The sequence below is a fragment of the Salarias fasciatus genome, chromosome 15, assembly GCF_902148845.1.
Source record: "Salarias fasciatus chromosome 15, fSalaFa1.1, whole genome shotgun sequence".
Lineage (NCBI taxonomy): Eukaryota > Metazoa > Chordata > Actinopteri > Blenniiformes > Blenniidae > Salarias > Salarias fasciatus.
Genome location: NC_043759.1, coordinates 303,826 through 331,795, shown reverse-complemented (window position 1 = coordinate 331,795; position 27,970 = coordinate 303,826). Strand labels below are relative to the sequence as shown.

General features: G+C 58.7%; 2 protein-coding genes across 2 annotated transcripts in view; both read right to left on the bottom strand.

Annotated features, from left to right (window-relative positions):
* The window catches only part of LOC115402245 (T-lymphoma invasion and metastasis-inducing protein 2-like), a 45,913-nt gene extending 45,305 nt beyond the window's left edge, over nt 1-608 (bottom strand). Inside the window, exon 1 of the mRNA XM_030110759.1 lies at nt 486-608. Coding sequence (XP_029966619.1) covers nt 486-608 — 123 coding nt within the window. The remainder of the gene's footprint in view (nt 1-485) is intronic.
* Nucleotides 609-1,341: 733 nt separating this feature from the next.
* On the bottom strand, nt 1,342-26,453 carry cad (carbamoyl-phosphate synthetase 2, aspartate transcarbamylase, and dihydroorotase). Its single transcript, XM_030110167.1, has 43 exons — nt 26,328-26,453; nt 25,738-25,877; nt 25,529-25,658; nt 25,172-25,314; nt 24,732-24,873; nt 24,432-24,603; nt 22,804-22,989; nt 22,287-22,396; nt 21,382-21,524; nt 20,934-21,299; nt 20,641-20,862; nt 20,273-20,461; nt 20,069-20,193; nt 19,686-19,819; nt 19,495-19,607; nt 17,563-17,727; nt 16,991-17,076; nt 16,670-16,916; nt 16,490-16,588; nt 16,062-16,286; nt 15,800-15,982; nt 13,772-13,990; nt 13,518-13,685; nt 12,528-12,710; nt 12,341-12,445; nt 11,995-12,237; nt 9,523-9,604; nt 8,728-8,894; nt 8,481-8,645; nt 7,229-7,360; nt 6,952-7,153; nt 6,660-6,850; nt 6,326-6,466; nt 6,143-6,226; nt 5,755-5,860; nt 5,388-5,578; nt 5,028-5,102; nt 4,451-4,663; nt 3,876-4,001; nt 3,638-3,793; nt 3,456-3,557; nt 2,748-2,842; nt 1,342-1,819 (listed from the first exon to the last, which is right to left on the bottom strand). The coding sequence occupies exons 1-43, from the start codon at nt 26,407-26,409 to the stop codon at nt 1,720-1,722; spliced, it is 6,648 nt and encodes a 2,215-aa protein (XP_029966027.1). The 5' UTR covers nt 26,410-26,453; the 3' UTR covers nt 1,342-1,719.
* Between the last annotated feature and the right edge of the window lie 1,517 nt (nt 26,454-27,970).

Genomic DNA, 27,970 nt, shown 5'->3' with positions numbered 1-27,970 from the left:
ACACTGGATCAGAGGACAGTGAACGCCTCACAACAACACAACAACACCGGGTTAGAGGACAGTGAACGCCTCACGACAACACAACAACACTGGATCAGAGGACAGTGAACGCCTCACAACAACACAACAACACTGGATCAGAGGACAGTGAACGCCTCACGACAACACAACAACACAATAACACAGGATCAGAGGACAGTGAACGCCTCACAACAACACTGGATCAGAGGACAGTGAACGCCTCACGACAACACAACAACACAACAACACTGGATCAGAGGACAGTGAACGCCTCACAACAACACAACAACACCGGGTTAGAGGACAGTGAACGCCTCCTGCTGGTCTGACTGTACAAAAGGCTACAGCGTCATCGCCATGGTTACCAGCAGGCAGCTCGGGCAGCAGGAGGCGTCCTCCAGGAGGCGCTGCTCCTCCTCCTCCTCCTCCTGCAGCGCCTCCCCGTCCTCCTCCTGAGGCAGCACCCAGCACAGGGCGCCGGCGGCCAGGGGGCAGGGGGTCAGAGGTCGCCTCCGGGCGGAGGCCCCCCCGGCCAGGGGGCAGGGGGTCAGAGGTCGCCTCCGGGAGGCGCCGGCGGCCGGCAGCATCTACCGGGCGCCGCGGGCGTCTCCAGACGCCATTAATCCCAGACGCTCAGGCGGATTACCGGCCGGGTCACGTGACCCCGGAGCCGCAGCAAAGCATGCTGGGACGGGCTGCTGACGCCACTTCACACACCTGGTCCCAGTCCGAGGCGCACACACACACACACACACACACACAGTCTCGTATTTCTATCCTTGTGGGGACCTTCCATTGACTCCCATTCATGTCTAGCCCCTAACCCTGACCCTTACCCTAACCCTAACCCACACCACAACAAAGCCTAACCCTAAAGAAATGTTTTTGACCTTTTACTTTTTTCAGTAACAACAACATGGTCAAGAAAACACTGTTTCTCCTACTTAGGACCGGAAAAAGGTCCCCACAAGGCACGTCGTTCCACGTTTTGCTATCCTTGTGGGGACATTTGGCCCCAACAAGGATAGAAATACGAGAACACACACACACACACACGCACACACACACACACACACACACACACACGGCTGCTCCGACCGCTGGAGGAGGAGCAGATCCAGATCAAACCAGCAGCTCTGGAGAAGCAATGTCCGAAAACAGAAGGAAGGTAGGCGGGGCTAGACTGTCTACTTCCTGGTTCCTCTAGCCCATCTCTACTTCCTGGTTCTTGTAGCCCGTCTCTACTTCCTGGTTCCTGAGATTTCTTTGGTTGTTGCAGATTTAATGTTTTTGTGATGAAAAATTAAAGGCATTTTGAAAAAGTGGAACTTGTCTTTATTCATGGCTTTATTCAGAGGAAAGTTACAGGAAAGATCCAGAAAAACACGAGAGTTTCAATAAAGGTCCAGAGAAGCAGGACAGGAGGACAGCAGAAGCATCATTATTGGTCCCATGAGAGAGTGAAGGAGTGCCGGGCAGAGCAGCGCCGCCTGCTGGCCGGGGGGAGCAGCGCCGCCTGCTGGCCGGGGGGAGCAGCGCCGCCTGCTGGCCGGGCGGAGCAGCGCCGCCTGCTGGCCGGGCGGAGCAGCGCCGCCTGCTGGCCGGGCGGAGCAGCGCCGCCTGCTGGCCGGGCGGAGCAGCGCCGCCTGCTGGCCGGGCGGAGCAGCGCCGCCTGCTGGCCGGGTGGAGCGCTGCGGTCTACCTGCCCAGCACGGTGGCCAGCAGGGCCATCCGGATGTACATGCCGTTCTCCGCTTGCCGGAAGTACGCCGCCCGGGGGTCCGAGTCCACCTCCACACTGAGACACACACAGGACAGGGTTAGCTTAGCTTAGCGGCGGCGCTAACGGCATGACGTCACTCCGACCGAAACTCCTCAAATCCATCAACTCATCCCGGATCAAAACGATCCCCTTTAATATTTAAGCTGGTTCAGGCTGGTTTAGTCTGGTTCATGCTGGTTTAGGCTGGTTTAGGCTGGTTCAGCCTGGTTTAGTCTGGTTTAGTCTGGTTCAGGTTGGTTCAGTCTGGTTCAGACTGGTTCAGGCTGGTTCAGCCTGGTTTAGTCTGGTTCAGGCTGGTTCAGGCTGATTTAGTCTGGTTTAGTCTGGTTCAGGCTGGTTCAGCCTGGTTTAGTCTGGTTTAGTCTGGTTCAGGCTGGTTTAGTCTGGTTCAGGCTGGTTTAGGCTGGTTTAGGGAGGTTCAGGCTGGTTCAGCCTGGTTTAGTCTGGTTCAGGCTGGTTCAGGCTGATTTAAGCTGATTTAGTGTGGTTCAGGCTGGTTCAAGCTGATTCAGGCTGGTTTAGGGAGGTTCAGGCTGGTTCAGGCTGGTTTAGTGTGGTTTAGGCTGGTTCAAGCTGGTTCAGGCTGGTTTAGGGAGGTTCAGGCTGGTTCAGGCTGGTTTCCATCTGATCACCACTCAGGATCATTTCCTCCAGTCGGAGCCTTGCTGCCTGTCTGTGATTTTGGGTCACCTGACTTCCTGTCCTCGGGTCACCTGACTTCCTGTCCTCGGGTCACCTGACTTCCTGTCCTCGGGTCACCTGACTTCCTGACGGTGGTTTGTCATTCTGGCAAAATGGCAAATCGCTTTCAAACACCTGAAGCAGCAGAAAGACGGAGCCGAGACTGCAGGGAGGGAGTCAGGTGTGTGTGTGTGTGTGTGTGTGTGTGTGTGTGTGTGTGTGTGTGTGTGTGTGTGTGTGTGTGTGTGTGTGTGTGTGTCACCTGATCTCGTTGACCCTGGGCAGTGGGTGCATCACCACCATCTTCTTCTTGGCCGCCGTCATGATGTGCGGCGTGAGAACGAACTGGCCGAAGCTCTGGAACACGGAACACAGGGACGGCTCACTGCGGCTCTCCGGAGACCGTCTCCGTCCCCACCCGAGACCGTCTCCGTACCCACCCGAGACCGTCTCCGTCCCCACCCGAGACCGTGCCCACCCGAGACCGTCTCCGTCCCCAACAGAGACCGTCTCTGTCCCCACCCGAGACCGTCTCTGTCCCCACCCGAGACCGTCTCCGTCCCCACCCGAGACCGTCTCCGTCCCCACCCGAGACTGTCTCCGTCCCCACCCGAGACAGTCCCCACCCGAGACCGTCTCCGTCCGAGACCGTCTCCGTCCGAGACCGTCTCCGTCCGAGACCGTCTCCGTCCCCACCCGAGACCGTCTCCGTCCGAGACCGTCTCCGTCCGAGACCGTCTCCGTCCGAGACCGTCTCCGTCCCCACCCGAGACCGTCTCCGTCCGAGACCGTCTCCGTCTCCACCCGAGACCGTTTCCACCCGAGACCGTCTCCGTCCCCACCAGAGACCGTCACCACCCGAGACCGTCTCCGTCCCCACCCGAGACCGTCTCCGTCCCCACCGGAGACCGTCCCCACCGGAGACCGTCTCCGTCCCCACCGGGAAGCAGAGGAACCCAGGGGAACCCACCGCTCGGTACTCGTCCTCGGAGCCGAAGCGCTCCTTCTGGATCCGGGTCATGTAGAGAACGTCGGTGTCGGGCAGAGCTTCCTCCAGGCTGTCGAACTCCTCCTGCAGAGCAGAGCCGTGAGTCCAGGACCGGGGTCCACCAGAACCACCGGTCCGGGCCCGGGTTCCGGCCGGACCCTCACCTGCTTGATGCCCTTGGACGCCACGTAGCGGATGATGTCATCGGGCATGTGCAGGTTCGGCGGCGCCACGTAGCGCAGGGTGATCCGGTACTGGGTCAGCAGCCGGGCCAGGGAGTGCACGGTGCGGCCGTGCTTCAGGTCGCCCACCATGGTGACCTGCGGGGAGGGGGTCGGGGTGAGGGGTCAGGGGCGGGGTCAGGGGTCAGGGGTCACTGGTGGGGTCGGGCGGGCTCCTCACCGTCATGCCGTTGACCGTCCCCAGCTCCTCCCGGATGGTGAAGACGTCCAGCAGGGCCTGGGTGGGATGCTCCCCGACCCCGTCCCCCGCGTTGATCACCGGCTTACGGCAGTGACGAGACGCCGTCTGCAGAGGTCAGAGGGCAAAGGTCAGGCAACAGAGGTCAGAGGTTAGGCAACAGAGGTCAGGGTACAGGTCATAGGGTAGAGGTCAGAGGGCAGTGACGAGTAGGTGGTAGAGGTCATAGGGTAGAGGTCAAAGGGTAGAGGTCAGAGGGTATAGGTCAAAGTAGAGGTCAAAGGGTAGAGGTCAGGGTAGAGGTCAAAGGGTAGAGGTCAGAGGGCAAAGGTTAGGGGGTAGAGGTCAGAGAGTAGAGGTCAGGGTATAGGTCAAAGGGTAGAGGTCAAGATAGAGGTCAGAGGGTAGAGGTCAGAGTAGAGGTCAAAGGGTAGAGGTCAGGATAGAGGTCAAAGGGTAGAGGTCAGAGGGTACAGGTCATAAGGTAGAAGTCATAGATTAGAGGTCAGAGGGTAGAGGTCAGAGGGTACAGGTTGAGGCCGGCTCCGGGCGCTCACCTCCACGGCGCCGGGCGTCGGGTGGCGCAGCACCAGCACGTCGGCGTAGCCGCTCATGGTCTGCACCGAGTCGGCCAGCGACTCGCCCTTCTGCGCCGAAGACGTGGCGTCGCTGTAGTGCAGCACCGAGCCGCCGAGCCGCTGCATGGCCGCCGCGAACGAGCTGCTGGTGCGCGTGCTCACCTCGTAGAACATGGCCGCCATCACCTTACCCTGCGGGGGGGGGGGGGGGGGGGGGGGGGGGGGGTCAGCAGGGCGGTGTGTCGACAGTCTGCACCTGGCATAGCAGGTTAGCATCTGTCTACACACTGGAGACTGAGGGAGCTAGCTGCTAATGAGGCAGAGCTCAATCTTGGCTAGCATGTAGCATCACTGGTGTATGAGCCTGAAGAACTTTAGCATGTAGCATGTAGCATGTTGCATGTAGCATGTGCAGACTGAATGGAGTGACTGACTGATCCTCCTGCTGTGGTTCTGTTGTGGATCTGGACCAAAACAAGGTCCTGACATTTACGTTACGATAATCTGTCCTGAAACCTGGACTCAAAGACGAGACGAGACGAGACGAAGGACGAACCTTCAGGATGTCCAGACTGCGCTCCTTCTGGACCATCAGACGCAACGTGTGAGCTACGTTGAAGAGGTGAGACATCTGGAGGAGAGAGGAGGATGCTCTATAATCTGTTTCTAGAGGAGGAAGACGCTCTATAATCTGGTTCTAGAGGAGGAAGACGCTCTATAATCTGGTTCTAGAGGAGGAAGACACTCTATAATCTGGTTCTAGAGGAGGAAGACGCTCTATAATCTGGTTCTAGAGGAGGAAGACGCTCTATAATCTGGTTCTAGAGGAGGAAGACACTCTATAATCTGGTTCTAGAGGAGGAAGACGCTCCATAATCTGGCTCTAGAGGAGGAAGACGCTCTATCCCGGTCCTACCTGCTCCTTGCTGAACTGGCTCACGGTGAGGACATGTTGTCCCACCAGCGGGTGCAGCAGGGGGGACATCTGCAGGTGGGGGACCTGTCCGGGGGGAGGAGGTCCAGACTGGGGGGACAGCAGGCGGGACAGAGGAGGGGGGTGTCCGTAACCGTCGGCAACGGCGCCGCTCGGAGGGAGAGAGGCCATGTCTGCAGGGAGGGAAGACAACAGGTCCAGATCCGGGTCCAGATCCAGATCCAGACCGGCTGGTTCTACATCAGGTTCCTTCAGAACCGCCTCAGATGAACCAGATGTGGAACCAGCAGTTACTGATCCAGAACCAGGGCGTGGCGACCCCGAGCAGAGCATGCTGGGAGTGTGGTACCTGGAGGCAGTCCCGGGTCGGAGGAGCGGTGGAAGCGGCGGGGGCTGGCCGCCCGGGATCGAACCGTGGCCTCCCGCGGGGGGGTGGGGCGGCCGTGCTCCGGCGTCTGGAGGGAGACAGCAGGGGTCAAGCAGAGGTCACAGGAGGAGGCGGAGCTTCTGGAGTCAGAGCTACAGCTAGACAAACAGGCTGGAGGGGGCGGGGCTAAACGGAGATGTACTGATTCCTCAGCCAATGAGAGGAGAGGAGCATTAATCCCTCAGCCAATCAGAGAGGAGCTTTATTTTTTTAGGGCTAACAGAGTCAGAATGAAGAACCGGGTTCTGTAACCCGACTAAACCCGTCACGGTTCTGGTTCTGCTGGTTCTGGTTCTGCTGGTTCTGGTACCTTGGGAGGTTCTTTCGGCTCCGGATGAAGAGAACCCGACGACCACGTCTTCACATCCTCCCCGTAACCCGGAGGAACCAGGACCTGGAACACACACACACACACAAATATATATACACACAGAGAGTGAAGGGCCGGTGGGGGCGGGGTCTACTGTCCGTGCTGTGATTGGCCGCCGCTCACCTGTCCGTCGATGTAGGCCACCTCCCCCCTCAGCACCACCCGGCGGACACGACCTTTGACCTTCATCCCCGCGAACGGCGTCCAGCGAGCTTTAGAGAACTGCATGGAGGACGGGACCACCCACTCCTGCTCCAGCTCCACCTGAGGAACACACACACACACACACACACACACACACACACACACACACACACTCAGCTATGGCAGCGCCTGTAGTGGTTAAAGTGGCGTATCCACCCTGTGTGTGTGTATGTGTGTGTGTGTGTGTGTGTGTGTGTGTGTGTGTGTGTGTGTGTGTGTGTGTGTGTGCGTGCGTTAGTGTGTGTGTGTGTACCTCCACGTAGGTGTTGTCCTGTGGCGGTAGGTTGAAGATGCGGCGGGGGTTGTCATGGAGACGGGTGATGATGTCGTCCAGGGTGAGGCGTCCGTCGCTGACGGCGGTGAGCAGCAGCGGCAGCATGGTCTCCAGGCCGGGGAAGCCGGGCGGCGGCCGCTCGCCGCTCTTCTCCTCCAGGGTGTGGGGCGCTGCGGGGGAGGTCAAAGGTCAGCGCTGCTGCCGCCACCACCTCCACCACTGGGGGGGGGGGGGGGGGGGGGGGGGCGGGGGCGGGGCCGCCGAGACTGACCGTGGTCGGTGGCGAAGCAGTCGATGATGTCCAGGTTGTCCCACAGCGCCTCCATGTCCTGCCGGGTCCCCAGCGCCGGACGCACCTCGGCCCGGCCGGCGCCGATGGCCGCTGTGTCCTCGGCGCACAGGAAGAGGTGGTGCGGCGCCACCTCGCACGTCACCTGGATGCCCTTCTGCTTGGCCGCCCGGATGACGGCGATCTGGGGAGGCAGAGGCGGGTGATGGGGCAGGGCCTGCGGGGGCGGGGCCTGCGGGGGCGTGGGGGCGGGGCTTACCTCCTCCTTCCTGGCCACGTGGCAGATGTGCACGGGCCGCTGGTACAGCTGCGCCACCATCAGGATGGCTGCCACCGTCTGCTTCTCGGCGTGAGCCACGATGGGCAGCTGCTTCGGCCACTTCTCGAAGTGCTGCGGAGCAGAGCGCCGTCCGTCAGGGTTCGACCACGGGAGCGAGCCGACCCGCCGACCCCGCTGACTGAGGTCCGGGTCAGCAGGAGCCCTGCTGCTCTCTGAACACCACATCTCATGATTCTGAGACATTTCTCATTATATACTTTTATCTTGAAGTAATTTGGGGCTTTTATCTTGGAGAGGCAGGGCAAGCCGTCGTTCACGCTGAGCAACCCGGAATTATCCATTTGTTTGATTTAAATGTCAATTTAGACAAAAATTTTACTTTTATTTTGAAGGGGCTTGGGGCTCTTATTTTGACAGCCAGGTCTCCACTACTGTACCAAACACCGACATTTGCAATTTTGTTAGGATTTCCGTGTAATTTGTCTTTGAGGGCGACGGTTCTTACTTTGAAGGAGTTTTTTTGCCTTTTATTTTGAAAGCTATGAACTGCTGTGTGTAAAGAGTCACTGAATGAAGGAACTGTCAGAGTTTGATTGCTGCTCTCAGCTGCATGATGTCATCGCTCTACGCCCATATATGGTCATGAGGGTCAGCTGAATGATGACATCGCTCTACGCCCATATATGGTCATGATGGGATGAGCAGCCAGAGTGAGTCAGCAGAAAAACACCGTTTGTCTTCAGGAGACAACTGCTCCCCAATTCATTAACGTTAGGCAAAAGCGAGAAAAAATATCACGTCTGACAGGGAAATTCGTTGTCTTTCAGTCCGTGTGGCTTTCAGAACAGTCAGAGTTTTAGTTCGGACTGTAGAGGTCTCAGTTTGTGAGAAACACGAGATTTCCCCCCTTCGGCTCCATTATAAGTTTAGAGAAAAAAGGCAGAGCCACACCTTTTCTCTCTCACGAAAACGGACATATATCAAGACATTTCCCCACATACGTTACATCATCTTGTTCTGAAAGACCTTGTGACGCTTCACGTGTGCTCGGTTTGTTGTTTCTTGTTTTCCCATGATAGGATGAGGGCAGGAGCAAGGCAGGATTTCACACGACCAACTTTGACGGCTAATAAAATCCACACCGTGTGATTTTGAAAAAGTTGTTCACAACTAGAAGCGTTTCCGGATCGTCCCGCTCTGGACAGAGGGACGAAACCCGGACGGAGCCTACCTCCATCCACAGGGACACGTTGTCCATCTTGAGGGTGGAGAAGGTGTCGTTCAGGTACATCTTCAGGCCGGCGCTCTGGGCGGCGAGCGGCGGCAGCAGGTCGGCGTTGTCGGCGGCGGCGCCCAGGTACAGGGCGTAGTCGCAGCGGCAGCCGGCCCGGGCCAGCTGGGGACGGAGGACCAGACGGAACGTCAGAGACGAGGCCGGGGACCGGGTGGGACCGCACTCGGACCCGGACCCGCCGTACCTTCTGCGCTAGCGCCAGGCTGTCGGCGTCGGTGACGGCCGGCGCCGTGTTGGGCATGGCGCACACCAAGGTCACGCCCCCGGCAAGGGCGGCCGCCGTGCCCGACGCGAAGTCCTCCTTCATGGTGGCGCCTGGCTCCCGCAGGTGGACGTGGACGTCGATCAGACCTGGAACCCAACGGAACTGGCGCAGTCAGAAAATCGACCGCGAGCCACAGACCAGGTTCACTACCGAGTCCTTCAGAGAACCAGAGGCACCGGAGCCAGAACCACAACGGTCATCCTCAGGTCACTTTCACCGGTTCTAGAACAGAGGTCCTCTGGGACCAGTCTGGAACCGGTCCAGGGACCAGTCTGGAACCAGTCTGGAACCACTCCTGGACCAATCTGAAGTCCGTGAGGAGTTAAGTCGGTTAAGCCAATAACAACTGAGAAGAGATCAGAGACTACTGAACAGGAGACTATAGACCAGGACCAGGAATGTATGGACCAAGACCAGAACCAGGACCAAAAGAGTGTGGAACAGGACACTATGGACTGATACCAGGACCAGAACCTTATGCACTAGAACCAGGACCAAGACTAGAGTTTGGAACATCTACAGGACCATTGAACCTGATGGTTCTCCCAAAGTTCCACCTTGAACATGGTGGTTTCAGGTTTCAGTGGTTCCCAGAACCGTCACCGTGGCAACGAACCCTTAAACAACAAGCCCTGTTCTCGCTTGAAAACAAGTCAAACTTTTCCAAAACAAAAATGAAACAAATGAGGAAAAGTTCAGACCGGTTCCACTCACCGGGCAGCCGGACCAGCGTCTGAGACGTCATGCTGTCCACGTGCGTCTTCACGGGGGGGAAGCGTCCAATCTGGCGCAGCGCCTGCAACACACCAAGCTTCCTATCACTCCACCTAGATGATATGGCGGTGGAGAGGCAAAGTAAGGCGAGGTGAGGCAAGGTAAGGCGAGGCAAGGCAAGGTAATGTGAGGCAAGGCAAGGCAAGGTGAGGCAAGGTGAGGCGAGGTGAGGCGGGGTGAGGCAAGGTAAGGCGAGGCAAGGATAAGGTAAGGCAAGGCAAGGTAAGGTGAGGCAAGGTAAGGCGAGGCAAGGCAAGGTAATGTGAGGCAAGGCAAGGCAAGGTGAGGCAAGGTGAGGCGAGGTGAGGCGAGGTGAGGCAAGGTAAGGCGAGGCAAGGTTAAGGTAAGGCGAGGCAAGGTAAGGCGAGGCAAGGTGAGGCAAGGCAAGGTGAGGCAAGGATAAGGTAAGGCGAGGCAATGTAAAGTGAGGCAGGCCAAGGCAAGGTGAGGTGAGGTAAGGCAAGGTGAGGCGAGGCAAGGATAAGGTAAGGTGAGGCAAGGTAAAGTGAGGCAAGGCGAGGCGAGGCAAGGATAAGGTAAGGCGAGGCAAGGTAAGGTGAAGTAAGGCGAGGCAAGGTAAGGTGAGGCAAGGTAAGGCGAGGCGAGGCAAGATGAGGTAATGTGAGGCGAGGCAAGGCAAGGCGAGGTGAGGTAAGGCAAGGTGAGGCGAAGCAAGGCAAGGTGAGGCGAGGCGAGGTGAGGCGAGGAAAGGCAAGGCGAGGCAAGGATAAGGTAAGGCGAGGCAAGGTAAAGTGAGGCAAGGTAAGGCGAGGTGAGGCGAGGCGAGGAGAGGCAAGGCGAGGCAAGGATAAGGTTAATCAAGGCAAGGTAAGGTGAGGCAAGGTAAGGCGAGGCGAGGCAAGGTAAGGTAAGGCGAGGCAAGGTAAGGCGATGCATGGCAAGGTGAGGTAATGTGAGGCAAGCTGAGGTGAGGTAAGGCAAGGTGAGGCAAGGCAAGGTGAGGCAAGGCAAGGCAAGGTGAGGCAAGGTGAGGCGAGGCAAGGTAAGGTAATGTGGGGTGAGGCAAGGCAAGGTGAGGTGAGGTAAGGCAAGGTGAGGTGAGGTAGTGTGAGACGTGGCAAGGCGAGGCGAGGCGAGGCAAGGCAAGGCGAGGCAAGGATAAGGTAAGGCGAGGCAAGGATAAGGTAAGGCGAGGCAAGGTAAAGTGAGGCAAGGTAAGGCGAGGCGAGGCAAGGTAAGGTAAGACGAGGCAAGGTAAGGTGAGGCAAGGCAAGGCAAGGTGAAGTGAGGCAAGGCAAGGTGAAGCGAGGTAAGGCAAGGTGAGGCAAGGCAAGGCAAGGTGCGGCGAGGCAAGGCGAGGCAAGGACAAGGTAAGGCAAGGCAAGGTAGGGCGAGGCGAGGTGAGGCGAGGCAAGGCAAGGCAAGGATAAGGTAAGGCGAGGCAAGGTAAGGTGAGGCAAGGTAAGGTAAGGCGAGGCGAGGCAAGGTAAGGTAAGGCAAGGTAAGGTAAGGCGAGGCAAGTCGAAGCAAAGCGAGGCGGTCGGTGGCGAGATGAGCCACGGTAAGGCAAGGCAGACCGCGACGAAATGACACAAGGCGAGGCAAGAAAAGGTGAGGCAAGGCGAGGCGGGTGGCGGTGAGATGAGGCAAGGCAACGCGAGGCAGACTGCGACGAAGTGAGACAAGTCAAGGAAAGGCAAGGTGAGGCAAGGCAAGGTAAGGTGAGGCAAGGTAAGGCGAGGCAAGGCAAGGCGAGGCAAGGCGAGGTGAGGCGAGGCAAGGCGAGGCAAGGATAAGGTTAATCGAGGCAAGGTAAGGTGAGGCAAGGTAAGGCGAGGCGATGCAAGGTAAGGTAAGGCGATGCAAGGTAAGGTGATGCATGGCAAGGTGAGGTAATGTGAGGCAAGGCAAGGTGAGGTGAGGTAAGGCAAGGTGAGGTGAGGTAGTGTGAGGCAAGGCAAGGCAACGTGAGGCAAGGCAAGGTGAGGCGAGGCGAGGCAAGGTAAGGTAAGGCGAGGCAAGGTAAGGTGAGGTAATGTGAGGCGAGGCAAGGCAAGGTGAGGTGAGGGAATGTGAGGCGAGGCAAGGCAAGGTGAGGCAAGGCAAGGCAAGGGAAGGTGAGGCGAGGTGAGGCGAGGTGAGGCGAGGTGAGGCGAGGCAAGGCGAGGTGAGGCGAGGCGAGGCAAGGCAAGGCAAGGATAAGGCAAGTCGAAGCAAGGCGAGGCGGGCGGTGGCGAGATGAGCCAAGGTAAGGCAAGGCAGACCGCGACGAAATGATGCAAGGCGAGGCGGATGGCGGTGAGATGAGGCAAGGCAACGCGAGGCAGACTGCGACGAAGTGAGACAAGTCAAGGAAAGGCAAGGTGAGGCAAGGCGAGGCGGATGGCGGTGAGATGAGGTGAGGCAACGTGGATGGCAGCGAGGCGAGGCTGACAACACGGCGGCGCTCACCTGCACGAAGAGCTTGGTGCACTTTATATCAATGATGAGCGGAACGGAGTAGTCCACCGCCAGCCGCCGGGTCCGGTAGCCCTTGGTGACGAAGGAGGACAGGCGGCGCCCGCCGCTGTTCCTCATGGACAGGTTGATCACCAGGTCGAAGCGGTTCTCCTCCAGGTAGTTCATGATGCTGCGCTGCTTCTCCTTGGTGGAACACTCTCCGTCCTCCTCGAACGGCCAGTCCACGGCGGTCACCTGCAACGCAGCGCGGAGCCGGGTCACCGCGCGGCAGCGAGCTTCCACATCGAGGACGACGCTCACGTGACGGAGAACCTCCGCCTGCGGACGTGGTGCTCACCGACACGCCGTGCTCCGTGTAGAAGTCGGCGGTTCCCACGCTGGCGTACAGGTCGTAGCCCATGGCCTCCAGAGCCTGGACCGTGGGCAGCAGCTCGCTTTTGTTCTGCCGAGACCGATGGAGAACGTCAGCAGGAGAACCGGAGAGTCCGGGACCGGGCGGAACCCGGAGCAGCGCGGTTCCGTACCTTGTAGCTGCCGATGGACAGCAGGATGTTCTTCTTGGGGATCTTGAATCCGGTGGACAGCATGGCCTTGAGGTAGGCCTCGTACCGGTTCTCGCCGAAGCACGCCACCTCGCCGGTGCTCGTCATCTCCACGCCCAAAACCACGTCGGCGCCGGCCAGCCGCGAGAAGGAGAACTGCGGAACCTGCAGGACGGGAGACGGTGAACCGGACCGCCGCCGGTAGAGGTATATGAATTCCGTTTTATTTTTTTCCCAATTCCGTTTAATTTATTAACAAATTCCGTTTTAATATTTCTGAATTTGGTATTTTGATTTTTATGCTCATTTTTACCATAAAAAAAGTGTCTGGTGAGTGGAAATGAATAAATGTCCACAATTTAACAGGATATGAAATGGTCCATTTAATGTTTAAAGTGCTGCAACAAAGAAATACTTTTCAGTTAGTCGCAGGTGTCTCTGTGAGTCCGGTCCACGGTACATTGACAGCATTTACTAAACAGCTTCTCCCCTGAGGCGTAGAAGTCGTGTTCTGTTCTGCTCTGTATTTAGCGCTTAGCGTGGAGTTTCGGAACTTTCTTGAACGTGTGAGAGGGGAGGGAGCAGCTCGCTTGGACATCGTGTTGTTGCGTCGCGTCTCGTCGCGGCGGGAACGCGCGTTCCCATTGGTTTTCAATTGTATTTTGACACAAAATCGCGGAAAGCGTTTGGCGTTGTGAACGCAGCGTTAGCATGTTAGCAGCGCTGTGGAAGTGACGTACACGTTGCAGCAGCTCGGGCGGCACCCCCGCATGTTTGCTTTGCACTATAAGGTTCCACTTTCTCCCGAAAACTGGATTTCAGGCCAGATTAGGGCCAATTCTGCAATATTCCGCGTTTTATTCCACTTTCGTTTTTATTGGTCATTTCTGCGATTCCGTCCGTGATTCCGTTAACACGGATTTCATACAGCTCTACGCCGGGCCGGGCCGGCCGCGGGGTTCCGGGCCTCACCTTCACTCCCACGATGCCTTTCCCCCTCATGAGGCCCACGGGCTCCACCTCCTCGCCCATGATGGCCCGCGTCGCCACGGCGACCAGGTCCACTCCCAGGGTCTTGGACACGAAGGGGAACGAGCGCGAGACGCGCACGTTGCACTCGATCACCTTCAGCTGGTCGTCCTGCGGCGGCGGAACCAGACAGTCTGAGGCTTTGGTTCCAGGTGTCCAGAACCGGAACCGGGCCGGAGAACCGGGCCGGGGCCTACCTTGGCGATGAGCTGCAGGTTGAAGGGCCCGGTGACCTGCAGCTCCTGGCCGATGGCGTGCACGATGGTCCTGATGCGGTCCATGGTCTTCTGATTCAGGTCCTGGGGCGGGGTCACCAGTGTGGCGTCGCCCGAGTGAACGCCGGCGTTCTCCACGTGTTCTGACACGGCGATGGCCACCACCACGCCGTCGCACGCCACCGCGTCCACGTCGATCTCCTGCGGACAGAACGGGTCAGAACGGTTCTCTAGCAGAACGCTTCAGCGCAGGTTCCATCAAGACCAAGTCTAGAGGAACTCAGAGGAGAGAACCTGCAGGACCTCAGTCTGATCCTCAGGTCTCCACGTTCCAGAGCAGAGCTGTGCTCTGGAGCAGGGGTCGGCAACTCTTGGCATCAACACCGGGCACGTTTACACAACGGCTGACAGGGCAGAGCGGACGTGTCATAAACACCGAGTGGATCGGCTTCACTCGGAGCCGACTGTATTTCGGAGTCGGCTGTACGAGGCGGTCTACACCGATCCACAATCCGCTCCGTGTCTCATATAAACACCGCCTGACAGCGGAGCAGAAAAAAACGAGGGATTATTTGTTCCGCGCATGCGCGCCCCCGTCCGTAGTGACGTACGCAGGAAACGGGAAGCAGGACAGTCAAAACCAGCAGAAGAACGGCGGCGGTTGAAAAACACTTTTTTAAAAAAAACCCTGACAGAAAAAACACTGGAGAGGAGAGATGGAAGCAAATCACGCAACAGCGAGTTGTATAAAGAGCTCCGTAGCAGAATACGAGCATCGCCGGCTGGTGTAATGGATTAACTGGTTCCCGTGTTAACAAGTGACGGCGGAGGTCTGTGTGAACACCTGCTGATTACAGCAGCTGTTAAAGACTCACAAAAGATTTTAAACGAATACACTCACTACAACTGTCGATAACCGACGTTCACCAGAACGACTACAAGTCTCAGTCTATTGGTCACAAGTTAACACGGGCACCAGTTAATTCAAAACATCGGCATGCAGCGCACAAAGCACAAAGTCTATGAAGCACTTTTTGGAGTTAATAACAGAAACAAATATCTTTAAAGATATGACTGCATGTGCTTTATCTGAATGGAGTAACTTTCCAGGTATGTTGGAAATCTTTTTGTATTTTGTGTTAACTTGTGTTTTAGTTGATAATGGCACACACTGATGACAACATTTTAAACTGGCACTCCATGACAGAAAGGTTGCCGACCCCTGCTCTGGAGCGCCGCGTTGCTCTGGAGCGCCACGTTGCTCTGGAGCACCGCGTTGCTGTGGAGCGCCGCGCCGCGTTGCTGTGGAGCGCCGCGTTGCTGTGGAGCACCGCGTTGCTCTGGAGCGCCGCGTTGCTCTAGAGCGCCGCGTTGCTGTGGAGCGCCGCGTTGCTGTGGAGCGCCGCGTTGCTGTGGAGCGCCGCGTTGCTGTGGAGCGCCGCGTTGCTCTGGAGCGCCGCGTTGCTGTGGAGCGCCGCGTTGCTCTGGAGCACCGCATTGCTCTAGAGCGCCGCGTTGCTCTGGAGCACCGCGTTGCTCTGGAGCGCCACGTTGCTCTGGAGCACCGCATTGCTCTGGAGCGCCACGTTGCTCTGGAGCGCCGCGTTGCTCTGGAGCGCCACGTTGCTCTGGAGCACCGCGTTGCTGTGGAGCGCCGCGCCGCGTTGCTGTGGAGCGCCGCGTTGCTGTGGAGCGCCGCGTTGCTGTGGAGCGCCGCGTTGCTGTGGAGCGCCGCGTTGCTCTGGAGCGCCGCGTTGCTCTGGAGCGCCGCGTTGCTGTGGAGCGCCGCGTTGCTCTGGAGCACCGCATTGCTCTAGAGCGTCGCGTTGCTCTGGAGCGCCGCGTTGCTGTGGAGCGCCGCGTTGCTCTAGAGTGCCGCGTTGCTCTGGAGCCTCGTGTTTCTCGCTCATGTACAGTTCTGCAGATGACTGTTCTGTTTTCGTTGCTCCGATAGAACCGACCAGCAGAACCGTCCCAGCTGCTCTCGGGTGGCAGAATGGTTCCACCCACCTTGGCCTCCTGGATGAACTTGGAGATGACCACCGGGTGTTCTCTGGAGACCGCCACGGCGTTGCTCAGGAACTTCTCCAGGTCGCCGTCGCCGTAGGCCACGTTCATTGCGGCGCCGCTGAGGACGTAGGACGGCCGCACCAGGCAGGGGTAGCCCACCTTCTCGCAGAACTTCACCGCCGACTGCGGGGGAACGCGCAGGACGTCACGGCGCCGCGTCCGGAGGTTCTCCGGAGAACCCCCGGACGCGGCGCCGGCCCACCTCGGTCTCGGACAGCTCCTTCCACTGCGGCTGGCTGATGCCGATGGTGTCCAGCATCCGGGAGAACTTGAAGCGGTTCTCGGCGCAGTCGATGAACTCGGGCGAGGTTCCCAGGATGCGGCACTGCTGGCGGTGCAGCGCCATGGCGATGTTGTTGGGCAGCTGGCCGCCCATGGACAGGATGACGCCCTCCGGGTTCTCCCGCTCGTAGATGTCCATCACCACCTGGAACAGGGACAGTGCCGGAGGACGGGAACCGGGACACCGGAACCAGGACCCGCTATCGGGCCCAGTCAGCCCTGTTCCTCCTCCAGACCCCTCTAAAACCACCGGTTCCTCCTCTAGACCCCTCTAGAACCGCCGGTCCCTCTTCCAGACCCCTGTAGAACCGACGGCCCCTCCTCCAGACCCCTCTAGAACCGACTCACCTCGAAGGAGATCTCGTCGAAGTAGAGCCGGTCACACATGTCGTAGTCGGTGCTGACGGTCTCGGGGTTGTAGTTCACCATGATGGTCTTGTAGCCCATCTGCAGGAAGGAACCCAAGACAGCCGTGTGGTGAGAACCGGCGCCCCGCGGACCTCGTGACCCCGCCCTCCCGTGACTCGCCTTGCGCAGCTCCGTGATGCAGCCCACGGCGCACCAGTCGAACTCCACGCTGCTGCCGATGCGGTAGACGCCGGAGCCGATCACCATGACGTGCGGCTCGCCGAAGCCCAGGTCGTCCTCGGCGCCGTGGTACGTCAGGTACAGGTAGTTGGTCTGGGCCGGCCACTCGGCCGCCACCGTGTCGATCTGCTTCACCGCCGGCAGAATGGACCAATCCCGGCGCAGCTTCCGGACCGCCAGCTCTGTGCTGCCCACGGCGAGGGGAGGTGGGTCAACGGCAGAACCGCAGAACCGCGGCGGCGCGCCCGGCGGAGAACTCACCTCTGGACCGCCAGAGCGATCTGCTTGTCAGAGAAGCCCAGCTGTTTGGCCTTCAGCATCACCTCTGGAGGCATGGCGCTCTCGTCCTGCAGGGCAGACGCCGCTTAGCTAGCCCTTTAGCCTGTTAGCCTGCCTGGTTCTGGCTCTGGTTAGCTAACTGCCTCGCCGGTTAGCCTGTTAGGTAACAGTCTCATGACGGTTCTGGTTAGCTAGCTGCTCAGCCAGTGAGCCTGTAAACAGTCTTATGACGGTTCGCTAACGGATTCGTGACGGCTCTAGTTTCTAGTTAGCTAGCTACTCAGCCGGTCAACAGTCTCATGATTGCTCTCCGTTAGCTAGCTGCTCAGATGGTGAGCCTGTTAGCTAACGGTCTGGTGCAGGCTCTGGCTAGCTAGTTGTTCAGCCGGTTAGCCTGTTAGCTAATGGTCTGGTTCTGGCTCTGGTTAACTAGCTTCCAAGCCAGTTAGACTGTTACCTAACAGTCTCATGGTGGCTCTGGTTAGCTAGCTGGTCAGATGGTGAGCCTGTTAGCTAACGGCGTGGCGCCGGCTCCAGCTGGCCTGCTAGCTCACCTGGTTGAAGGTCTCCAGCAGCCTCTCGTGGTCGGCGATGTTCTTCATCTTGTGCAGGAACCAGCGGTCGATCTTGGTCAGCTGGTACAGCTTCTCCACCGTGTAGCCGGACCGCAGCGCCGCCGCCAGCACGAAGATCCGCTTGTCGGTGGGGGTCTGCAGCTCCTGGGGGGCCAGAGGGGGACGACTCAGGGGGAGGAACCCACCCAGTGGTCCTGATGGAGAACTCCAGACCACATTCTCAAAATCAGGGTCCGGTTTGGGACCTAAGACGCTCTGGTCTTGGTCCCAGTCTCTGAACTCTCTGCAAGTCTTGACTACATATCTCAACTGATCCAGTCCAGTGATCAGGACCGGCTCCAGACTGGTGCAAACCAGTCCAGACTGGTCCAGCTGACAGGTTTTTGGTTTCAGGTCAGACCAGATTATGACTTCAAAGATCTGAGAACATTTTAAACAACTTCCACTGTTCTAGAACATTTCCAACCTTCAGAACCAGAAATCCTGACGGGAAAACATCCAGCTGTTCCCTAAACCCACCCACATCTGTTCCAGCTGTTCCCTAACCCCCCCCACATCTCATCAACCTGTTCCCTCAACCCCCATCTCTTCCAGCTGTTCCCTAAGCCCCCATCTCTTCCAGCTGTTCCCCCAACCCCGAATCTATCCCAGCTGTTCCCTGAACCCCCTACATGTCTTCCATCTGTTCCCTCAACCCCCCATCTCTTCCAGGTGTTCCCTAAACCCCCCACATCTCTTCCAGCTGTTCCCTCAACCCCCATCTCTCCCAGCTGTTCCCTCAACCCCCCACATCTCTTCCAGCTGTTCCCTCAACCCCCATCTCTCCCAGCTGTTCCCTCAACCCCCCACATGTCTTCCAGCTGTTCCCTCAACCCCCCACGTCTTCCAGCTGTTCCCTCAACCCCCCACATGTCTTCCAGCTGTTCCCTCAACCCCCCACATGTCTTCCAGCTGTTCCCTCAACCCCCCACATGTCTTCCAGCTGTTCCCTCAACCCCCCACATCTCTTCCAGCTGTTCCCTCAACCCCCCACGTCTTCCAGCTGTTCCCTCAACCCCCCACATCTCTTCCAGCTGTTCCCTCAACCCCCACATGTCTTCCAGCTGTTCCCTCAACCCCCACATCTCTTCTAGCTGTTCCCTCAACCCCCACATCTCTTCCAGCTGTTCCCTAAACCCCCCACATCTCTTCCAGCTGTTCCCTCAACCTCCCACACCTCTTCCAGCTGTTCCCTAAACCCCCCACATCTCTTCCAGCTGTTCCCTCAACCTCCCACACCTCTTCCAGCTGTTCCCTAAACCCCCCACATCTCTTCCAGCTGTTCCCTCAACCCCCATCTCTCCCAGCTGTTCCCTCAACCCCCCACATCTCTTCCAGCTGTTCCCTCAACCCCCATCTCTCCCAGCTGTTCCCTCAACCCCCCACATGTCTTCCAGCTGTTCCCTCAACCCCCCACGTCTTCCAGCTGTTCCCTCAACCCCCCACATGTCTTCCAGCTGTTCCCTCAACCCCCCACATGTCTTCCAGCTGTTCCCTCAACCCCCCACATGTCTTCCAGCTGTTCCCTCAACCCCCCACATCTCTTCCAGCTGTTCCCTCAACCCCCCACGTCTTCCAGCTGTTCCCTCAACCCCCCACATCTCTTCCAGCTGTTCCCTCAACCCCCACATGTCTTCCAGCTGTTCCCTCAACCCCCACATCTCTTCTAGCTGTTCCCTCAACCCCCACATCTCTTCCAGCTGTTCCCTAAACCCCCCACATCTCTTCCAGCTGTTCCCTCAACCTCCCACACCTCTTCCAGCTGTTCCCTAAACCCCCCACATCTCTTCCAGCTGTTCCCTCAACCTCCCACACCTCTTCCAGCTGTTCCCTAAACCCCCCACATCTCTTCCAGCGGGGACGAGGCTTCACCTGTTCCGACACGGGTTTGATGGTGTGGTCGAAGCCGACGCAGTTCTCGTCCACCATGCGGAGAGCTTTCTGGAAGGCTTCCTCGAAGCTCCGCCCGATCGCCATCACCTCGCCTGGAGGACGGACAGGAGTCAGGGGGGACGGGGGGGACAGGGGGACGGGGGATGGGGGGGCGGAGCAGCTCCTCTCACCAACGCTCTTCATGGAGCTCCCGATGTGGGTGGACACCCTCAGGAACTTGCTCAGGTCCCATCGGGGAACCTTCACCACGCAGTAGTCCAGGCTGGGCTCGAAGTTCGCCGTGGTGGAGCCGGTGACCGAGTTCCTGGAGACACGGGGAGAAGGACACTGTGGTCAGGGACAGGGACGGGACAGGGACAGAGGGACGGCAGAGGGACAGCAGAGGGACGTACCTCAGCTCAAGTAGAGGGACGGTAGAGAGACGGTAAAGACAGACGGATGACAGAGGGACAGAGGGACGGCAGAGGGACAGCAGGGGGACAGAGGGACGGCAGGGGGACAGCAGGGGGACAGAGGGACGGCAGGGGGACAGCAGGGGGACAGAAGGACGTACCTGAGCTCTGGCAGGGGGATTCCCAGACCCAGCTTTGCCGCCACGTAGGCCAGAGGGAAGCCGGTGGCTTTGGAGGCCAGAGCGGAACTCCTGGACAGACGGGCGTTGACCTCGATGATGTAGTACTGCAGGACAGGGGGCGGGGTTTAGAGGAGGGCGGGGCCAGAGGGGGCGGGGCCAGAGGGGGCGGGGGACTGGACTCACCTGGTCCGACTCCGGGTTCAGGGCGTACTGGATGTTGCACTCTCCCACGATGCCGAGGTGGCGGATGACCTTGATGGCGGTGCGGCGCAGCAGGTGGTACTCGTGGTCGTTCAGGGTCTGGCTGGGGGCCACCACGATGGACTCCCCGGTGTGGATCCCCAGGGGGTCCACGTTCTCCATGTTACACACCTGGGGGGGAGGTGGGAGGGGGCTCAATCAGACCCTGACCCTGGTATCGGACCAGACCTTGGTATCAGATCAATACCTGGCCCTGGTACTGGACTGACACCTGGCCCTGGTATCTGACGACTCATGACCCTGGCATAAGACCTGACCCTGGAATCAGTTCACCGCCGGCGCAGACTCACGGTGATGCAGTTGTCGTAGGCGTCTCGGACCACTTCGTACTCGATCTCCTTCCAGCCCTTCAGGGACTTGTCCACCAGGACCTGGGAGGTGTGGGCGAACGCCGCCGTCGCCAGCGCCGTCAGCTCCTCCCGGCTGTTGGCGAAGCCGGAGCCCAGACCGCCCAGGGCGAAGGCGGACCGGACCAGGACCGGGTAGCCCAGGCGCTCGGCGGCTGCCACCGCCTGGGACAGAGAGACCACCATCAGACCCGGGTACCAGACCCGACGGGGACCGGGGCCGGGGATGGGCTCACCTGCTCCACCGACAGCGCCGCCTCACTGGGCGCCACGTGCTCGCCGATCTCCTCCATCTTCTCCACGAAGACCTTGCGGTCCTCCGTCATCTCGATGGAGGACACCGGCGTCCCCAGGACCCGGACCCCGTACTTGTCCAGGACCCCCATCTTGGTCAGCTCCACGCCGCAGTTGAGCGCCGTCTGGCCGCCGAACGTCAGCAGGACGCCGTCGGGACGCTCGTTCTTGATGACCTGCACCACGTAGTCCGGCGTGATGGGCAGGAAGTAGACCTTGTCCGCCAGACCCTTGGAGGTCTGCACCGTGGCGATGTTGGGGTTGATCAGGACCGTCTGGATATTCTCCTCCTTCAGGGCCTTGATGGCCTGCGGACCAGACGGAACGCTTTACTGGAGGAGACCGGCCCAGTATCGGGGACCCGGTCCGGGTTCTCCCACTCTGACCCACCTGTGACCCCGAGTAGTCGAACTCCCCGGCCTGGCCGATGGACAGACCTCCAGAACCCAGGATCAGGACCTTCCGGGGCCGCCGGACCTCTGAGGGCCGAGGGGAGGCGGGGAACGTCAGGTGGTCCGTCAGACGCTGCTTCACTGCAGGGAGGGAGGTGGTTCAGCTCCGGCAACTCAACCGGTGATGAACCGGCAACTCAACCGGCGATGAACTGGCAACTCAACCAGACTACTCAATCGGTGACTCAACCGGCGATGAACCGGCAACTCAACCAGACTACTCAATCGGTGACTCAACCGGCGACTCGACTGGCGACTTGACCTGTGATCAACCGGCGACCATCTCCTTCCGACGGTCCAAAGAAGCGTCGCACTAGCCAGGAGCACCCTCCCAATGGCCGCTAGCCCCCGCCCCCCCCTCCGGGCGTGCTCCCCCCGGGCAAACTTTTTTCCTGCAGGAAACCCTGACCAGTATCCGTATCGGTACAGCCTTACAAGAAATGTAACCATTACCTGAACCAGCAGACTGAGAACCGTCCCTCAGTGGTCTAACTGCTCTGAGCTACGCTACATGCTACATGCTAAAGAGCTTCAGGCTCACAAAGCAGTGACGCTACATGCTACGCGCTAAAGAGCTTCAGGCTCACAAAGCAGTGACGCTACATGCTACATGCTAAAGGGCTTCAGGCTCACTCAGCAGTGATGCTACATGCTACGTGCTACATGCTAAAGGGTTTCAGGCTCACTCAGCAGTGATGCTACATGCTACATGCTAAAGGGCTTCAGGCTCACTCAGCAGTGATGCTACATGCTACATGCTACATGCTAAAGGGCTTCAGGCTCACTCAGCAGTGATGCTATATGCTACATGCTAGCGAGCTGATGGCGGTGGGAGGAACTCACTGGACTGCGTCAGGGTTCCGTCTCGGTGTTCCCTCACCGTGTCGAGGAACACGTCGAACAGGCCCACCAGGTCCGTGGGGCCGGCCATGTGCTCCGGGTGGAACTGAACGCTGGAAGAACCGAGAACAGGTCACCGTCACTCAGCCGAGAACCGTCAGAACCCGAGAACCCTCATCGGTGAGAACACTGGAGATGACGCAACGCCAAGCGAGAACCAGAAACCTCTGTTCTGATTCAGTCCTCGGAGAACATCACCGTCTGAATCAAGCTAACATCGCCCGGTTGGCGGACAGCCAGAGTGGACCGGTTCTAGAACCGGCCGGGTTCCAGGTACCTGAAGAGCGGTTTGGACAGCCAGAGTGGACCGGTTCTAGAACCGGCCGGGTTCCGGGTACCTGAAGAGCGGCTTGGACAGCCAGAGTGGACCGGTTCTAGAACCGGCCGGGTTCCAGGTACCTGAAGAGCGGCTTGGACAGCCAGAGTGGACCGGTTCTAGAACCGGCCGGGTTCCAGGTACCTGAAGAGCGGCTTGGACTGGTGCACGATGCCCTCGTTGGTCTGGTCGTTGGCGTTGGTGAAGAGAACGCTCCAGTCCGGCGGCAGCGTTCCGGCGTCGACGGCGAAGCCGTGGTTCTGGCTGGTGATGAAGCAGCGGCCGGTTCCGTGGTGGAGGCACGGCTGGTTGTGGCCCCGGTTCCCGTACCTGAGACAGAGACCAGGACCCTGCAGAACCAGCTGGAGCACGGGTTCTCAACTGGCGGGTCCGAGAACTGCTATTAGGGGTTCTGAACCTGCTTTCAGAGGGTTCTGGACCTGCTTTCAGAGGGTTCTGGGCCTGCCTTGGGGGATTCTGGACCTGCTTTCAGAGGGTTCTGGACCTGCTTTCAGAGGGTTCTGGGCCTGCCTTGGGGGGTTCTGGACCTGCTTTCAGGGGATTCTGGACCTGCTTTCAGAGGGTTCTGGACCTGCTTTCAGAGGGTTCTGACCTGCTTTCTGAGGGTTCTGGACCTGCTTTCAGGGGGTTCTGGACCTGCTTTCAGAGGGTTCTGGACCTGCTTTCAGGGGATTCTGGACCTGCTTTCAGAGGGTTCTGGACCTGCTTTCAGAGGGTTCTGGACCTGCTTTCTGAGGGTTCTGGACCTGCTTTCAGGGGGTTCTGGACCTGCTTTCAGAGGGTTCTGGGCCTGCCTTGGGGGGTTCTGGACCTGCTTTCAGGGGATTCTGGACCTGCTTTCAGAGGGTTCTGGACCTGCTTTCAGAGGGTTCTGGACCTGCTTTCAGAGGGTTCTGGACCTGCTTTCAGGGGGTTCTGGACCTGCTTTCAGAGGGTTCTGGACCTGCTTTCAGGGGATTCTGGACCTGCTTTCAGAGGGTTCTGGACTTGCTTTCAGAGGGTTCTGGACCTGCTCTCTGAGGGTTCTGGACCTGCTTTCAGAGGGTTCTGGACCTGCTTTCAGGGGATTCTGGACCTGCTTTCAGAGGGTTCTGGACCTGCTTTCAGAGGGTTCTGGACCTGCTTTCAGAGGGTTCTGGGCCTGCCTTGGGGGGTTCTGGACCTGCTTTCAGAGGTTCTGGACCTGCTTTCAGACGGGGACCTCAGAGCAGACTGTAGAGGTCTGGGTTCCTCCGGTTCCTCTCTGGTGAATCCGTCACTCTGGGATCGGCTGCTGGGTCTGTTTAAGGAACCTGATCCTGGATCAGTTTCACCTGCTGGATGGATCCTGTGTTCTCATCCTGGTCCTCAGGACCCCAGGGGTTCTGGATTGGATGAGCCTGGATCAGTTACTGATCCTGGATTAGTTAATCCTGAACCCTCTGATTCTGGATTAGATGAGCCTGGATTAGTTACTGATCCCGGATCATTGAATCCTGCTTCTGAGCAACAGAGCCCTGCTGGAAACTGGTTTCAAACCTGGTCTTAACCTGATCCTGGCTCCAGTACAGTCCAGACGCAGCCCAGTCTGGTCTTCCTCCAGACCCAGACCCGGTTCGGTCCGGTCCGCCTCCAGACCCGGACCCAGAGCCGGTCCGGTCCGGTCCAGACCTGGTCCGGTCCGGTCTGCCTCCACACCCGGATCGGGTCCAGTGCAGACCTGGATCCGGTCCGGTGCAGACCCGGTCCGGTCCAGTCTGGGTCGCACTTACTTCATCTTGTAGGTCTTGGCCCCGATCAGCAGGGCCAGCAGCTGGTGGCCCAGGCAGATCCCGAACACCGGCTTGGGGTTCTCCACGCAGACCACGGCCCGCAGGTTCTCGATGGTGGTCTGGCAGAACCGGGGGTCTCCAGGTCCGTTACTGATGAACAGACCGTCGAAGTCTGGAAGAGAGGGAACAGGATGGGGGCGGGGCTTAAGGAGCAGGAAGTCAACAGACATCGTCTGATCCAGACCTGGCTCTAGACCGGGTCCAGACCTGGTCCTGGGCCCGGGCGGATGGGGGACTGACCATTGGGGTCCAGCGGGTGGTCCCAGGGCAGCACGGTGACGCGGGCCCCCCTCTGGGCCAGGCAGCGGATCTGGTTGAACTTGATGCCGCAGTCCACCACGGTGATCCGGACTCCGCCACTCGGGTTGAAGACTCTGGGCTCCTGGACGGAAACCGACCAATCAGGAGCCACGCTAACAAGCTAGCTGCTAACAAGCTAGTTGCTCCAACATCTTCACCCGGAACCAGGTGACCGACCAATAAGAACCATTTTTTCAGGCTCACCATTCTGATTAGTGAGCCTGAAACTGATAGCATGTAGCATCATTAGCATGTAGCATCTCTGGAGTGTGAGCCTGACACTGTTAGCATGTAGCATCTCTGGAGTGTGAGCCTGACACTGTTAGCATGTAGCATCTCTGGAGTGTGAGCCTGACACTGTTAGCATGTAGCATGGTTACCTTCATGGAGACCTCCTGGACCAGGTTCCTCTGGTCCGGGTTCTCGAAGGGGACGTCATCTGAGGGGGTCTGGTCCAGGACCAGCTTCCCCAGCATGGTCCCCTTCTCCCGGATCTTCTTGGTGAGACGCCGCGTGTCCACACCTGAAAGACATCGGTCCACTGAGGACACCTGTGTTTCCATGACAACGCCTTGAAAACCACGTCTGTTCCCATGGAAACGGCATAACGGCTGACCGGGATGAGGCCCGGGTGAGAGGACCGTCTGACTCAGGGTCAGAACGTCCCACCAGAACCAGAACCAACCACCCGGTCCCGTGTCAAACCGTCCGGGGAGCAGAACCCTGAGGTTCCGGACCTTGCAGACCCGGGACGCCGTGCTCCTGCAGCCACTGGTCCAGGGACTTGGCGGCGCTCCAGTGGCTGGGACGCTCCGTCAGCTCTCCGACGATCAGCGCCGCGGCGTGGATCCGCGACGACTCGAACCACTGAGCAAGGCGGGCAGAGAGCGGGTCAGTCCACAGAGTCCCGGCGCCCGGAACGTTCCCCGCGGTCCGCGGTTCTCACCCGGCTCAGGCCGAAGGGTCCCTCCTCGTCCCCCGGAACGCCGTAGTTCCCCACCAGCGGGTAGGTGAGCGTCAGCAGCTGGCGGCGGTACGACGGGTCGCTCAGCGCCTCGGGGTACCCCACCATCCCCGTCTGGAACACTGACAGAACCCAGAACCACACACTGAGAACACTGACAGAACCCAGAACCAGAACAACACTGACAGAACCCCACAGAACCACAACACTGAGAACCCCGTGACAACAGAGCAGAACCCAGAACACAGAGAGAAAAGGACGGAACCACAAGGTTCTGCAGTACGCCCCGCCCCCATCCACCACACACACACACACACACACACACACACACACACACACACACACACACACACACACACACACAGAGGAGCTCCTCCTGATCTGAGACCAGCTGATGGAATCCACACGTTTCCTGGAGACCTGAGTGATCCTGATCTGATCTGATGACTCCACATCAGATTCAACACACACACACAGCTGACGTTTGATGGTGTGTGTGTGTGTGTGTGTGTGTGTGCGCGCTCCGGGCCTCCGTCCTCCGCCTGCAGCCAACATGCGGCTCGCGGACTCACCCACTTCCCCGGACACGGACACGTGGGCCCCGAACGGGCGGCCCCGGAACGAGCTGCCGTCCTCCAGGATGAGCGTGGCCATGGTGCGGGAGATGCGGGGCTGCGCGCGGGAAACCGGCAGATAGAAAAAAAAAAACAAAAACAAAACAAAAAACAAACAAACACGGAAGAGTCGGGCGGCTGCGGGGCACGTGGCGCGTGGCGCGGGCTCCGGGAGCGGGAGAACGACAACACGGATTCACGCACGCCGCCAGAAGCGTGGAAGTGTGACGTCAGCGTGGGCTCGTAATGGCACTCGTAACTTCCGATGAAGAATTTCAAAATAAGAGTCCCGCAGACCCGCGAGGGGGAAATGAAAAGGCCTGGTCCGCCTGGAGAGACTTTTATTTTGTAAAACCAGATAAATACACGAGAATGAGCTGTGTGTGTGTGTGTGTGTGTGTGTGTGTGTGTGTGTGTGTGTGTGTGTGTGTGTGTGTGTGTGTGTGTGTGTGTGTGTGTGTGTGTTCTTGTACATACCCAAAAGTAAGGACCAAAGGACCAAAATTCGTTTTTCACCAACAGAGTGAGGACATTGTTCCAGAGTGAGGACATTGTTCCAGAGTGAGGACATTGTTGCCGGTCCTCACTTTTCGACAGGCTTTTTTTTGGCCTTTCAGAGGTTCAGACTTGGTTTTTGATTTTGGTTACAATCAGGTTTAGGTCAGGTTTAGGGTCTGGGTCAGGGATGGTGAGGGTTCAGGGCTGGAAATGCATTATGTCAATGAGTGTCCTCACAACGATATAAGTACAAACGTGTGTGTGTGTGTGTGTGTGTGTGTGTGTGTGTTTCTGAAAAGCAGTGAAACAGGTCTGAGACTGAAACACGTTCGGTGAAAAATCACAAACAGACAAACGAAAGACGGAGCGAGGCGGGAAAAGTTTCCAGAACATTTCAAAACAATCCTGAACTTTCTGAGTTATGCTGCCAACAAACAAACAAACAAACAAACAAACAAACAAACAAACCCAGAGAAAAGCAGAGAGGGAGAGTGTGTGTGTGTGTGTGTGTGTGTTTTTGACCCAGTTCTGCTGCTGGAGTTTGTGATGTGTTTAAGGACAATCGGTGAAGTGAACACTCACCATGTAGGGCCCCTCTGGAGGCTACAGGGCCCCTCTGGCCCCCCCAGTCCAGGTCCCCCAGTCCAGGTCCCCCCAGTCCAGGTCCCCCAGTCCAGGTCCCCCAGTCCAGGTCCCCCCAGTCCAGGTCCCCCAGTCCAGGTCCCCCAGTCCAGGTCCCCCCAGTCCAGGTCCTCCAGTCCAGGCCCTCCAGTCCAGGTCCCCCAGTCCAGGTCCCCCCAGTCCAGGTCCTCCAGTCCAGGCCCTCCAGTCCAGGTCCCCCAGTCCAGGTCCTCCAGTCCAGGTCCTCCAGTAGAGGTCCCCCAGTCCAGGTCCCCCAGTCCAGGTCCTCCAGTCCAGGTCCCCCAGTCCAGGTCCTCCAGTCCCGGCCCCCCAGCTGAAGATTAACCGTCTCATCGATCGGGGGACTGACTCAGTCGGGGGTCAGAGGTCAGAGGAGTTTGACCCGCCGCTCCATCAATGATTGACGGACGGACGAGTCGTCCCCCGGCGGCGTCCCCAGCCGGGAATCAAACCAGAGACAC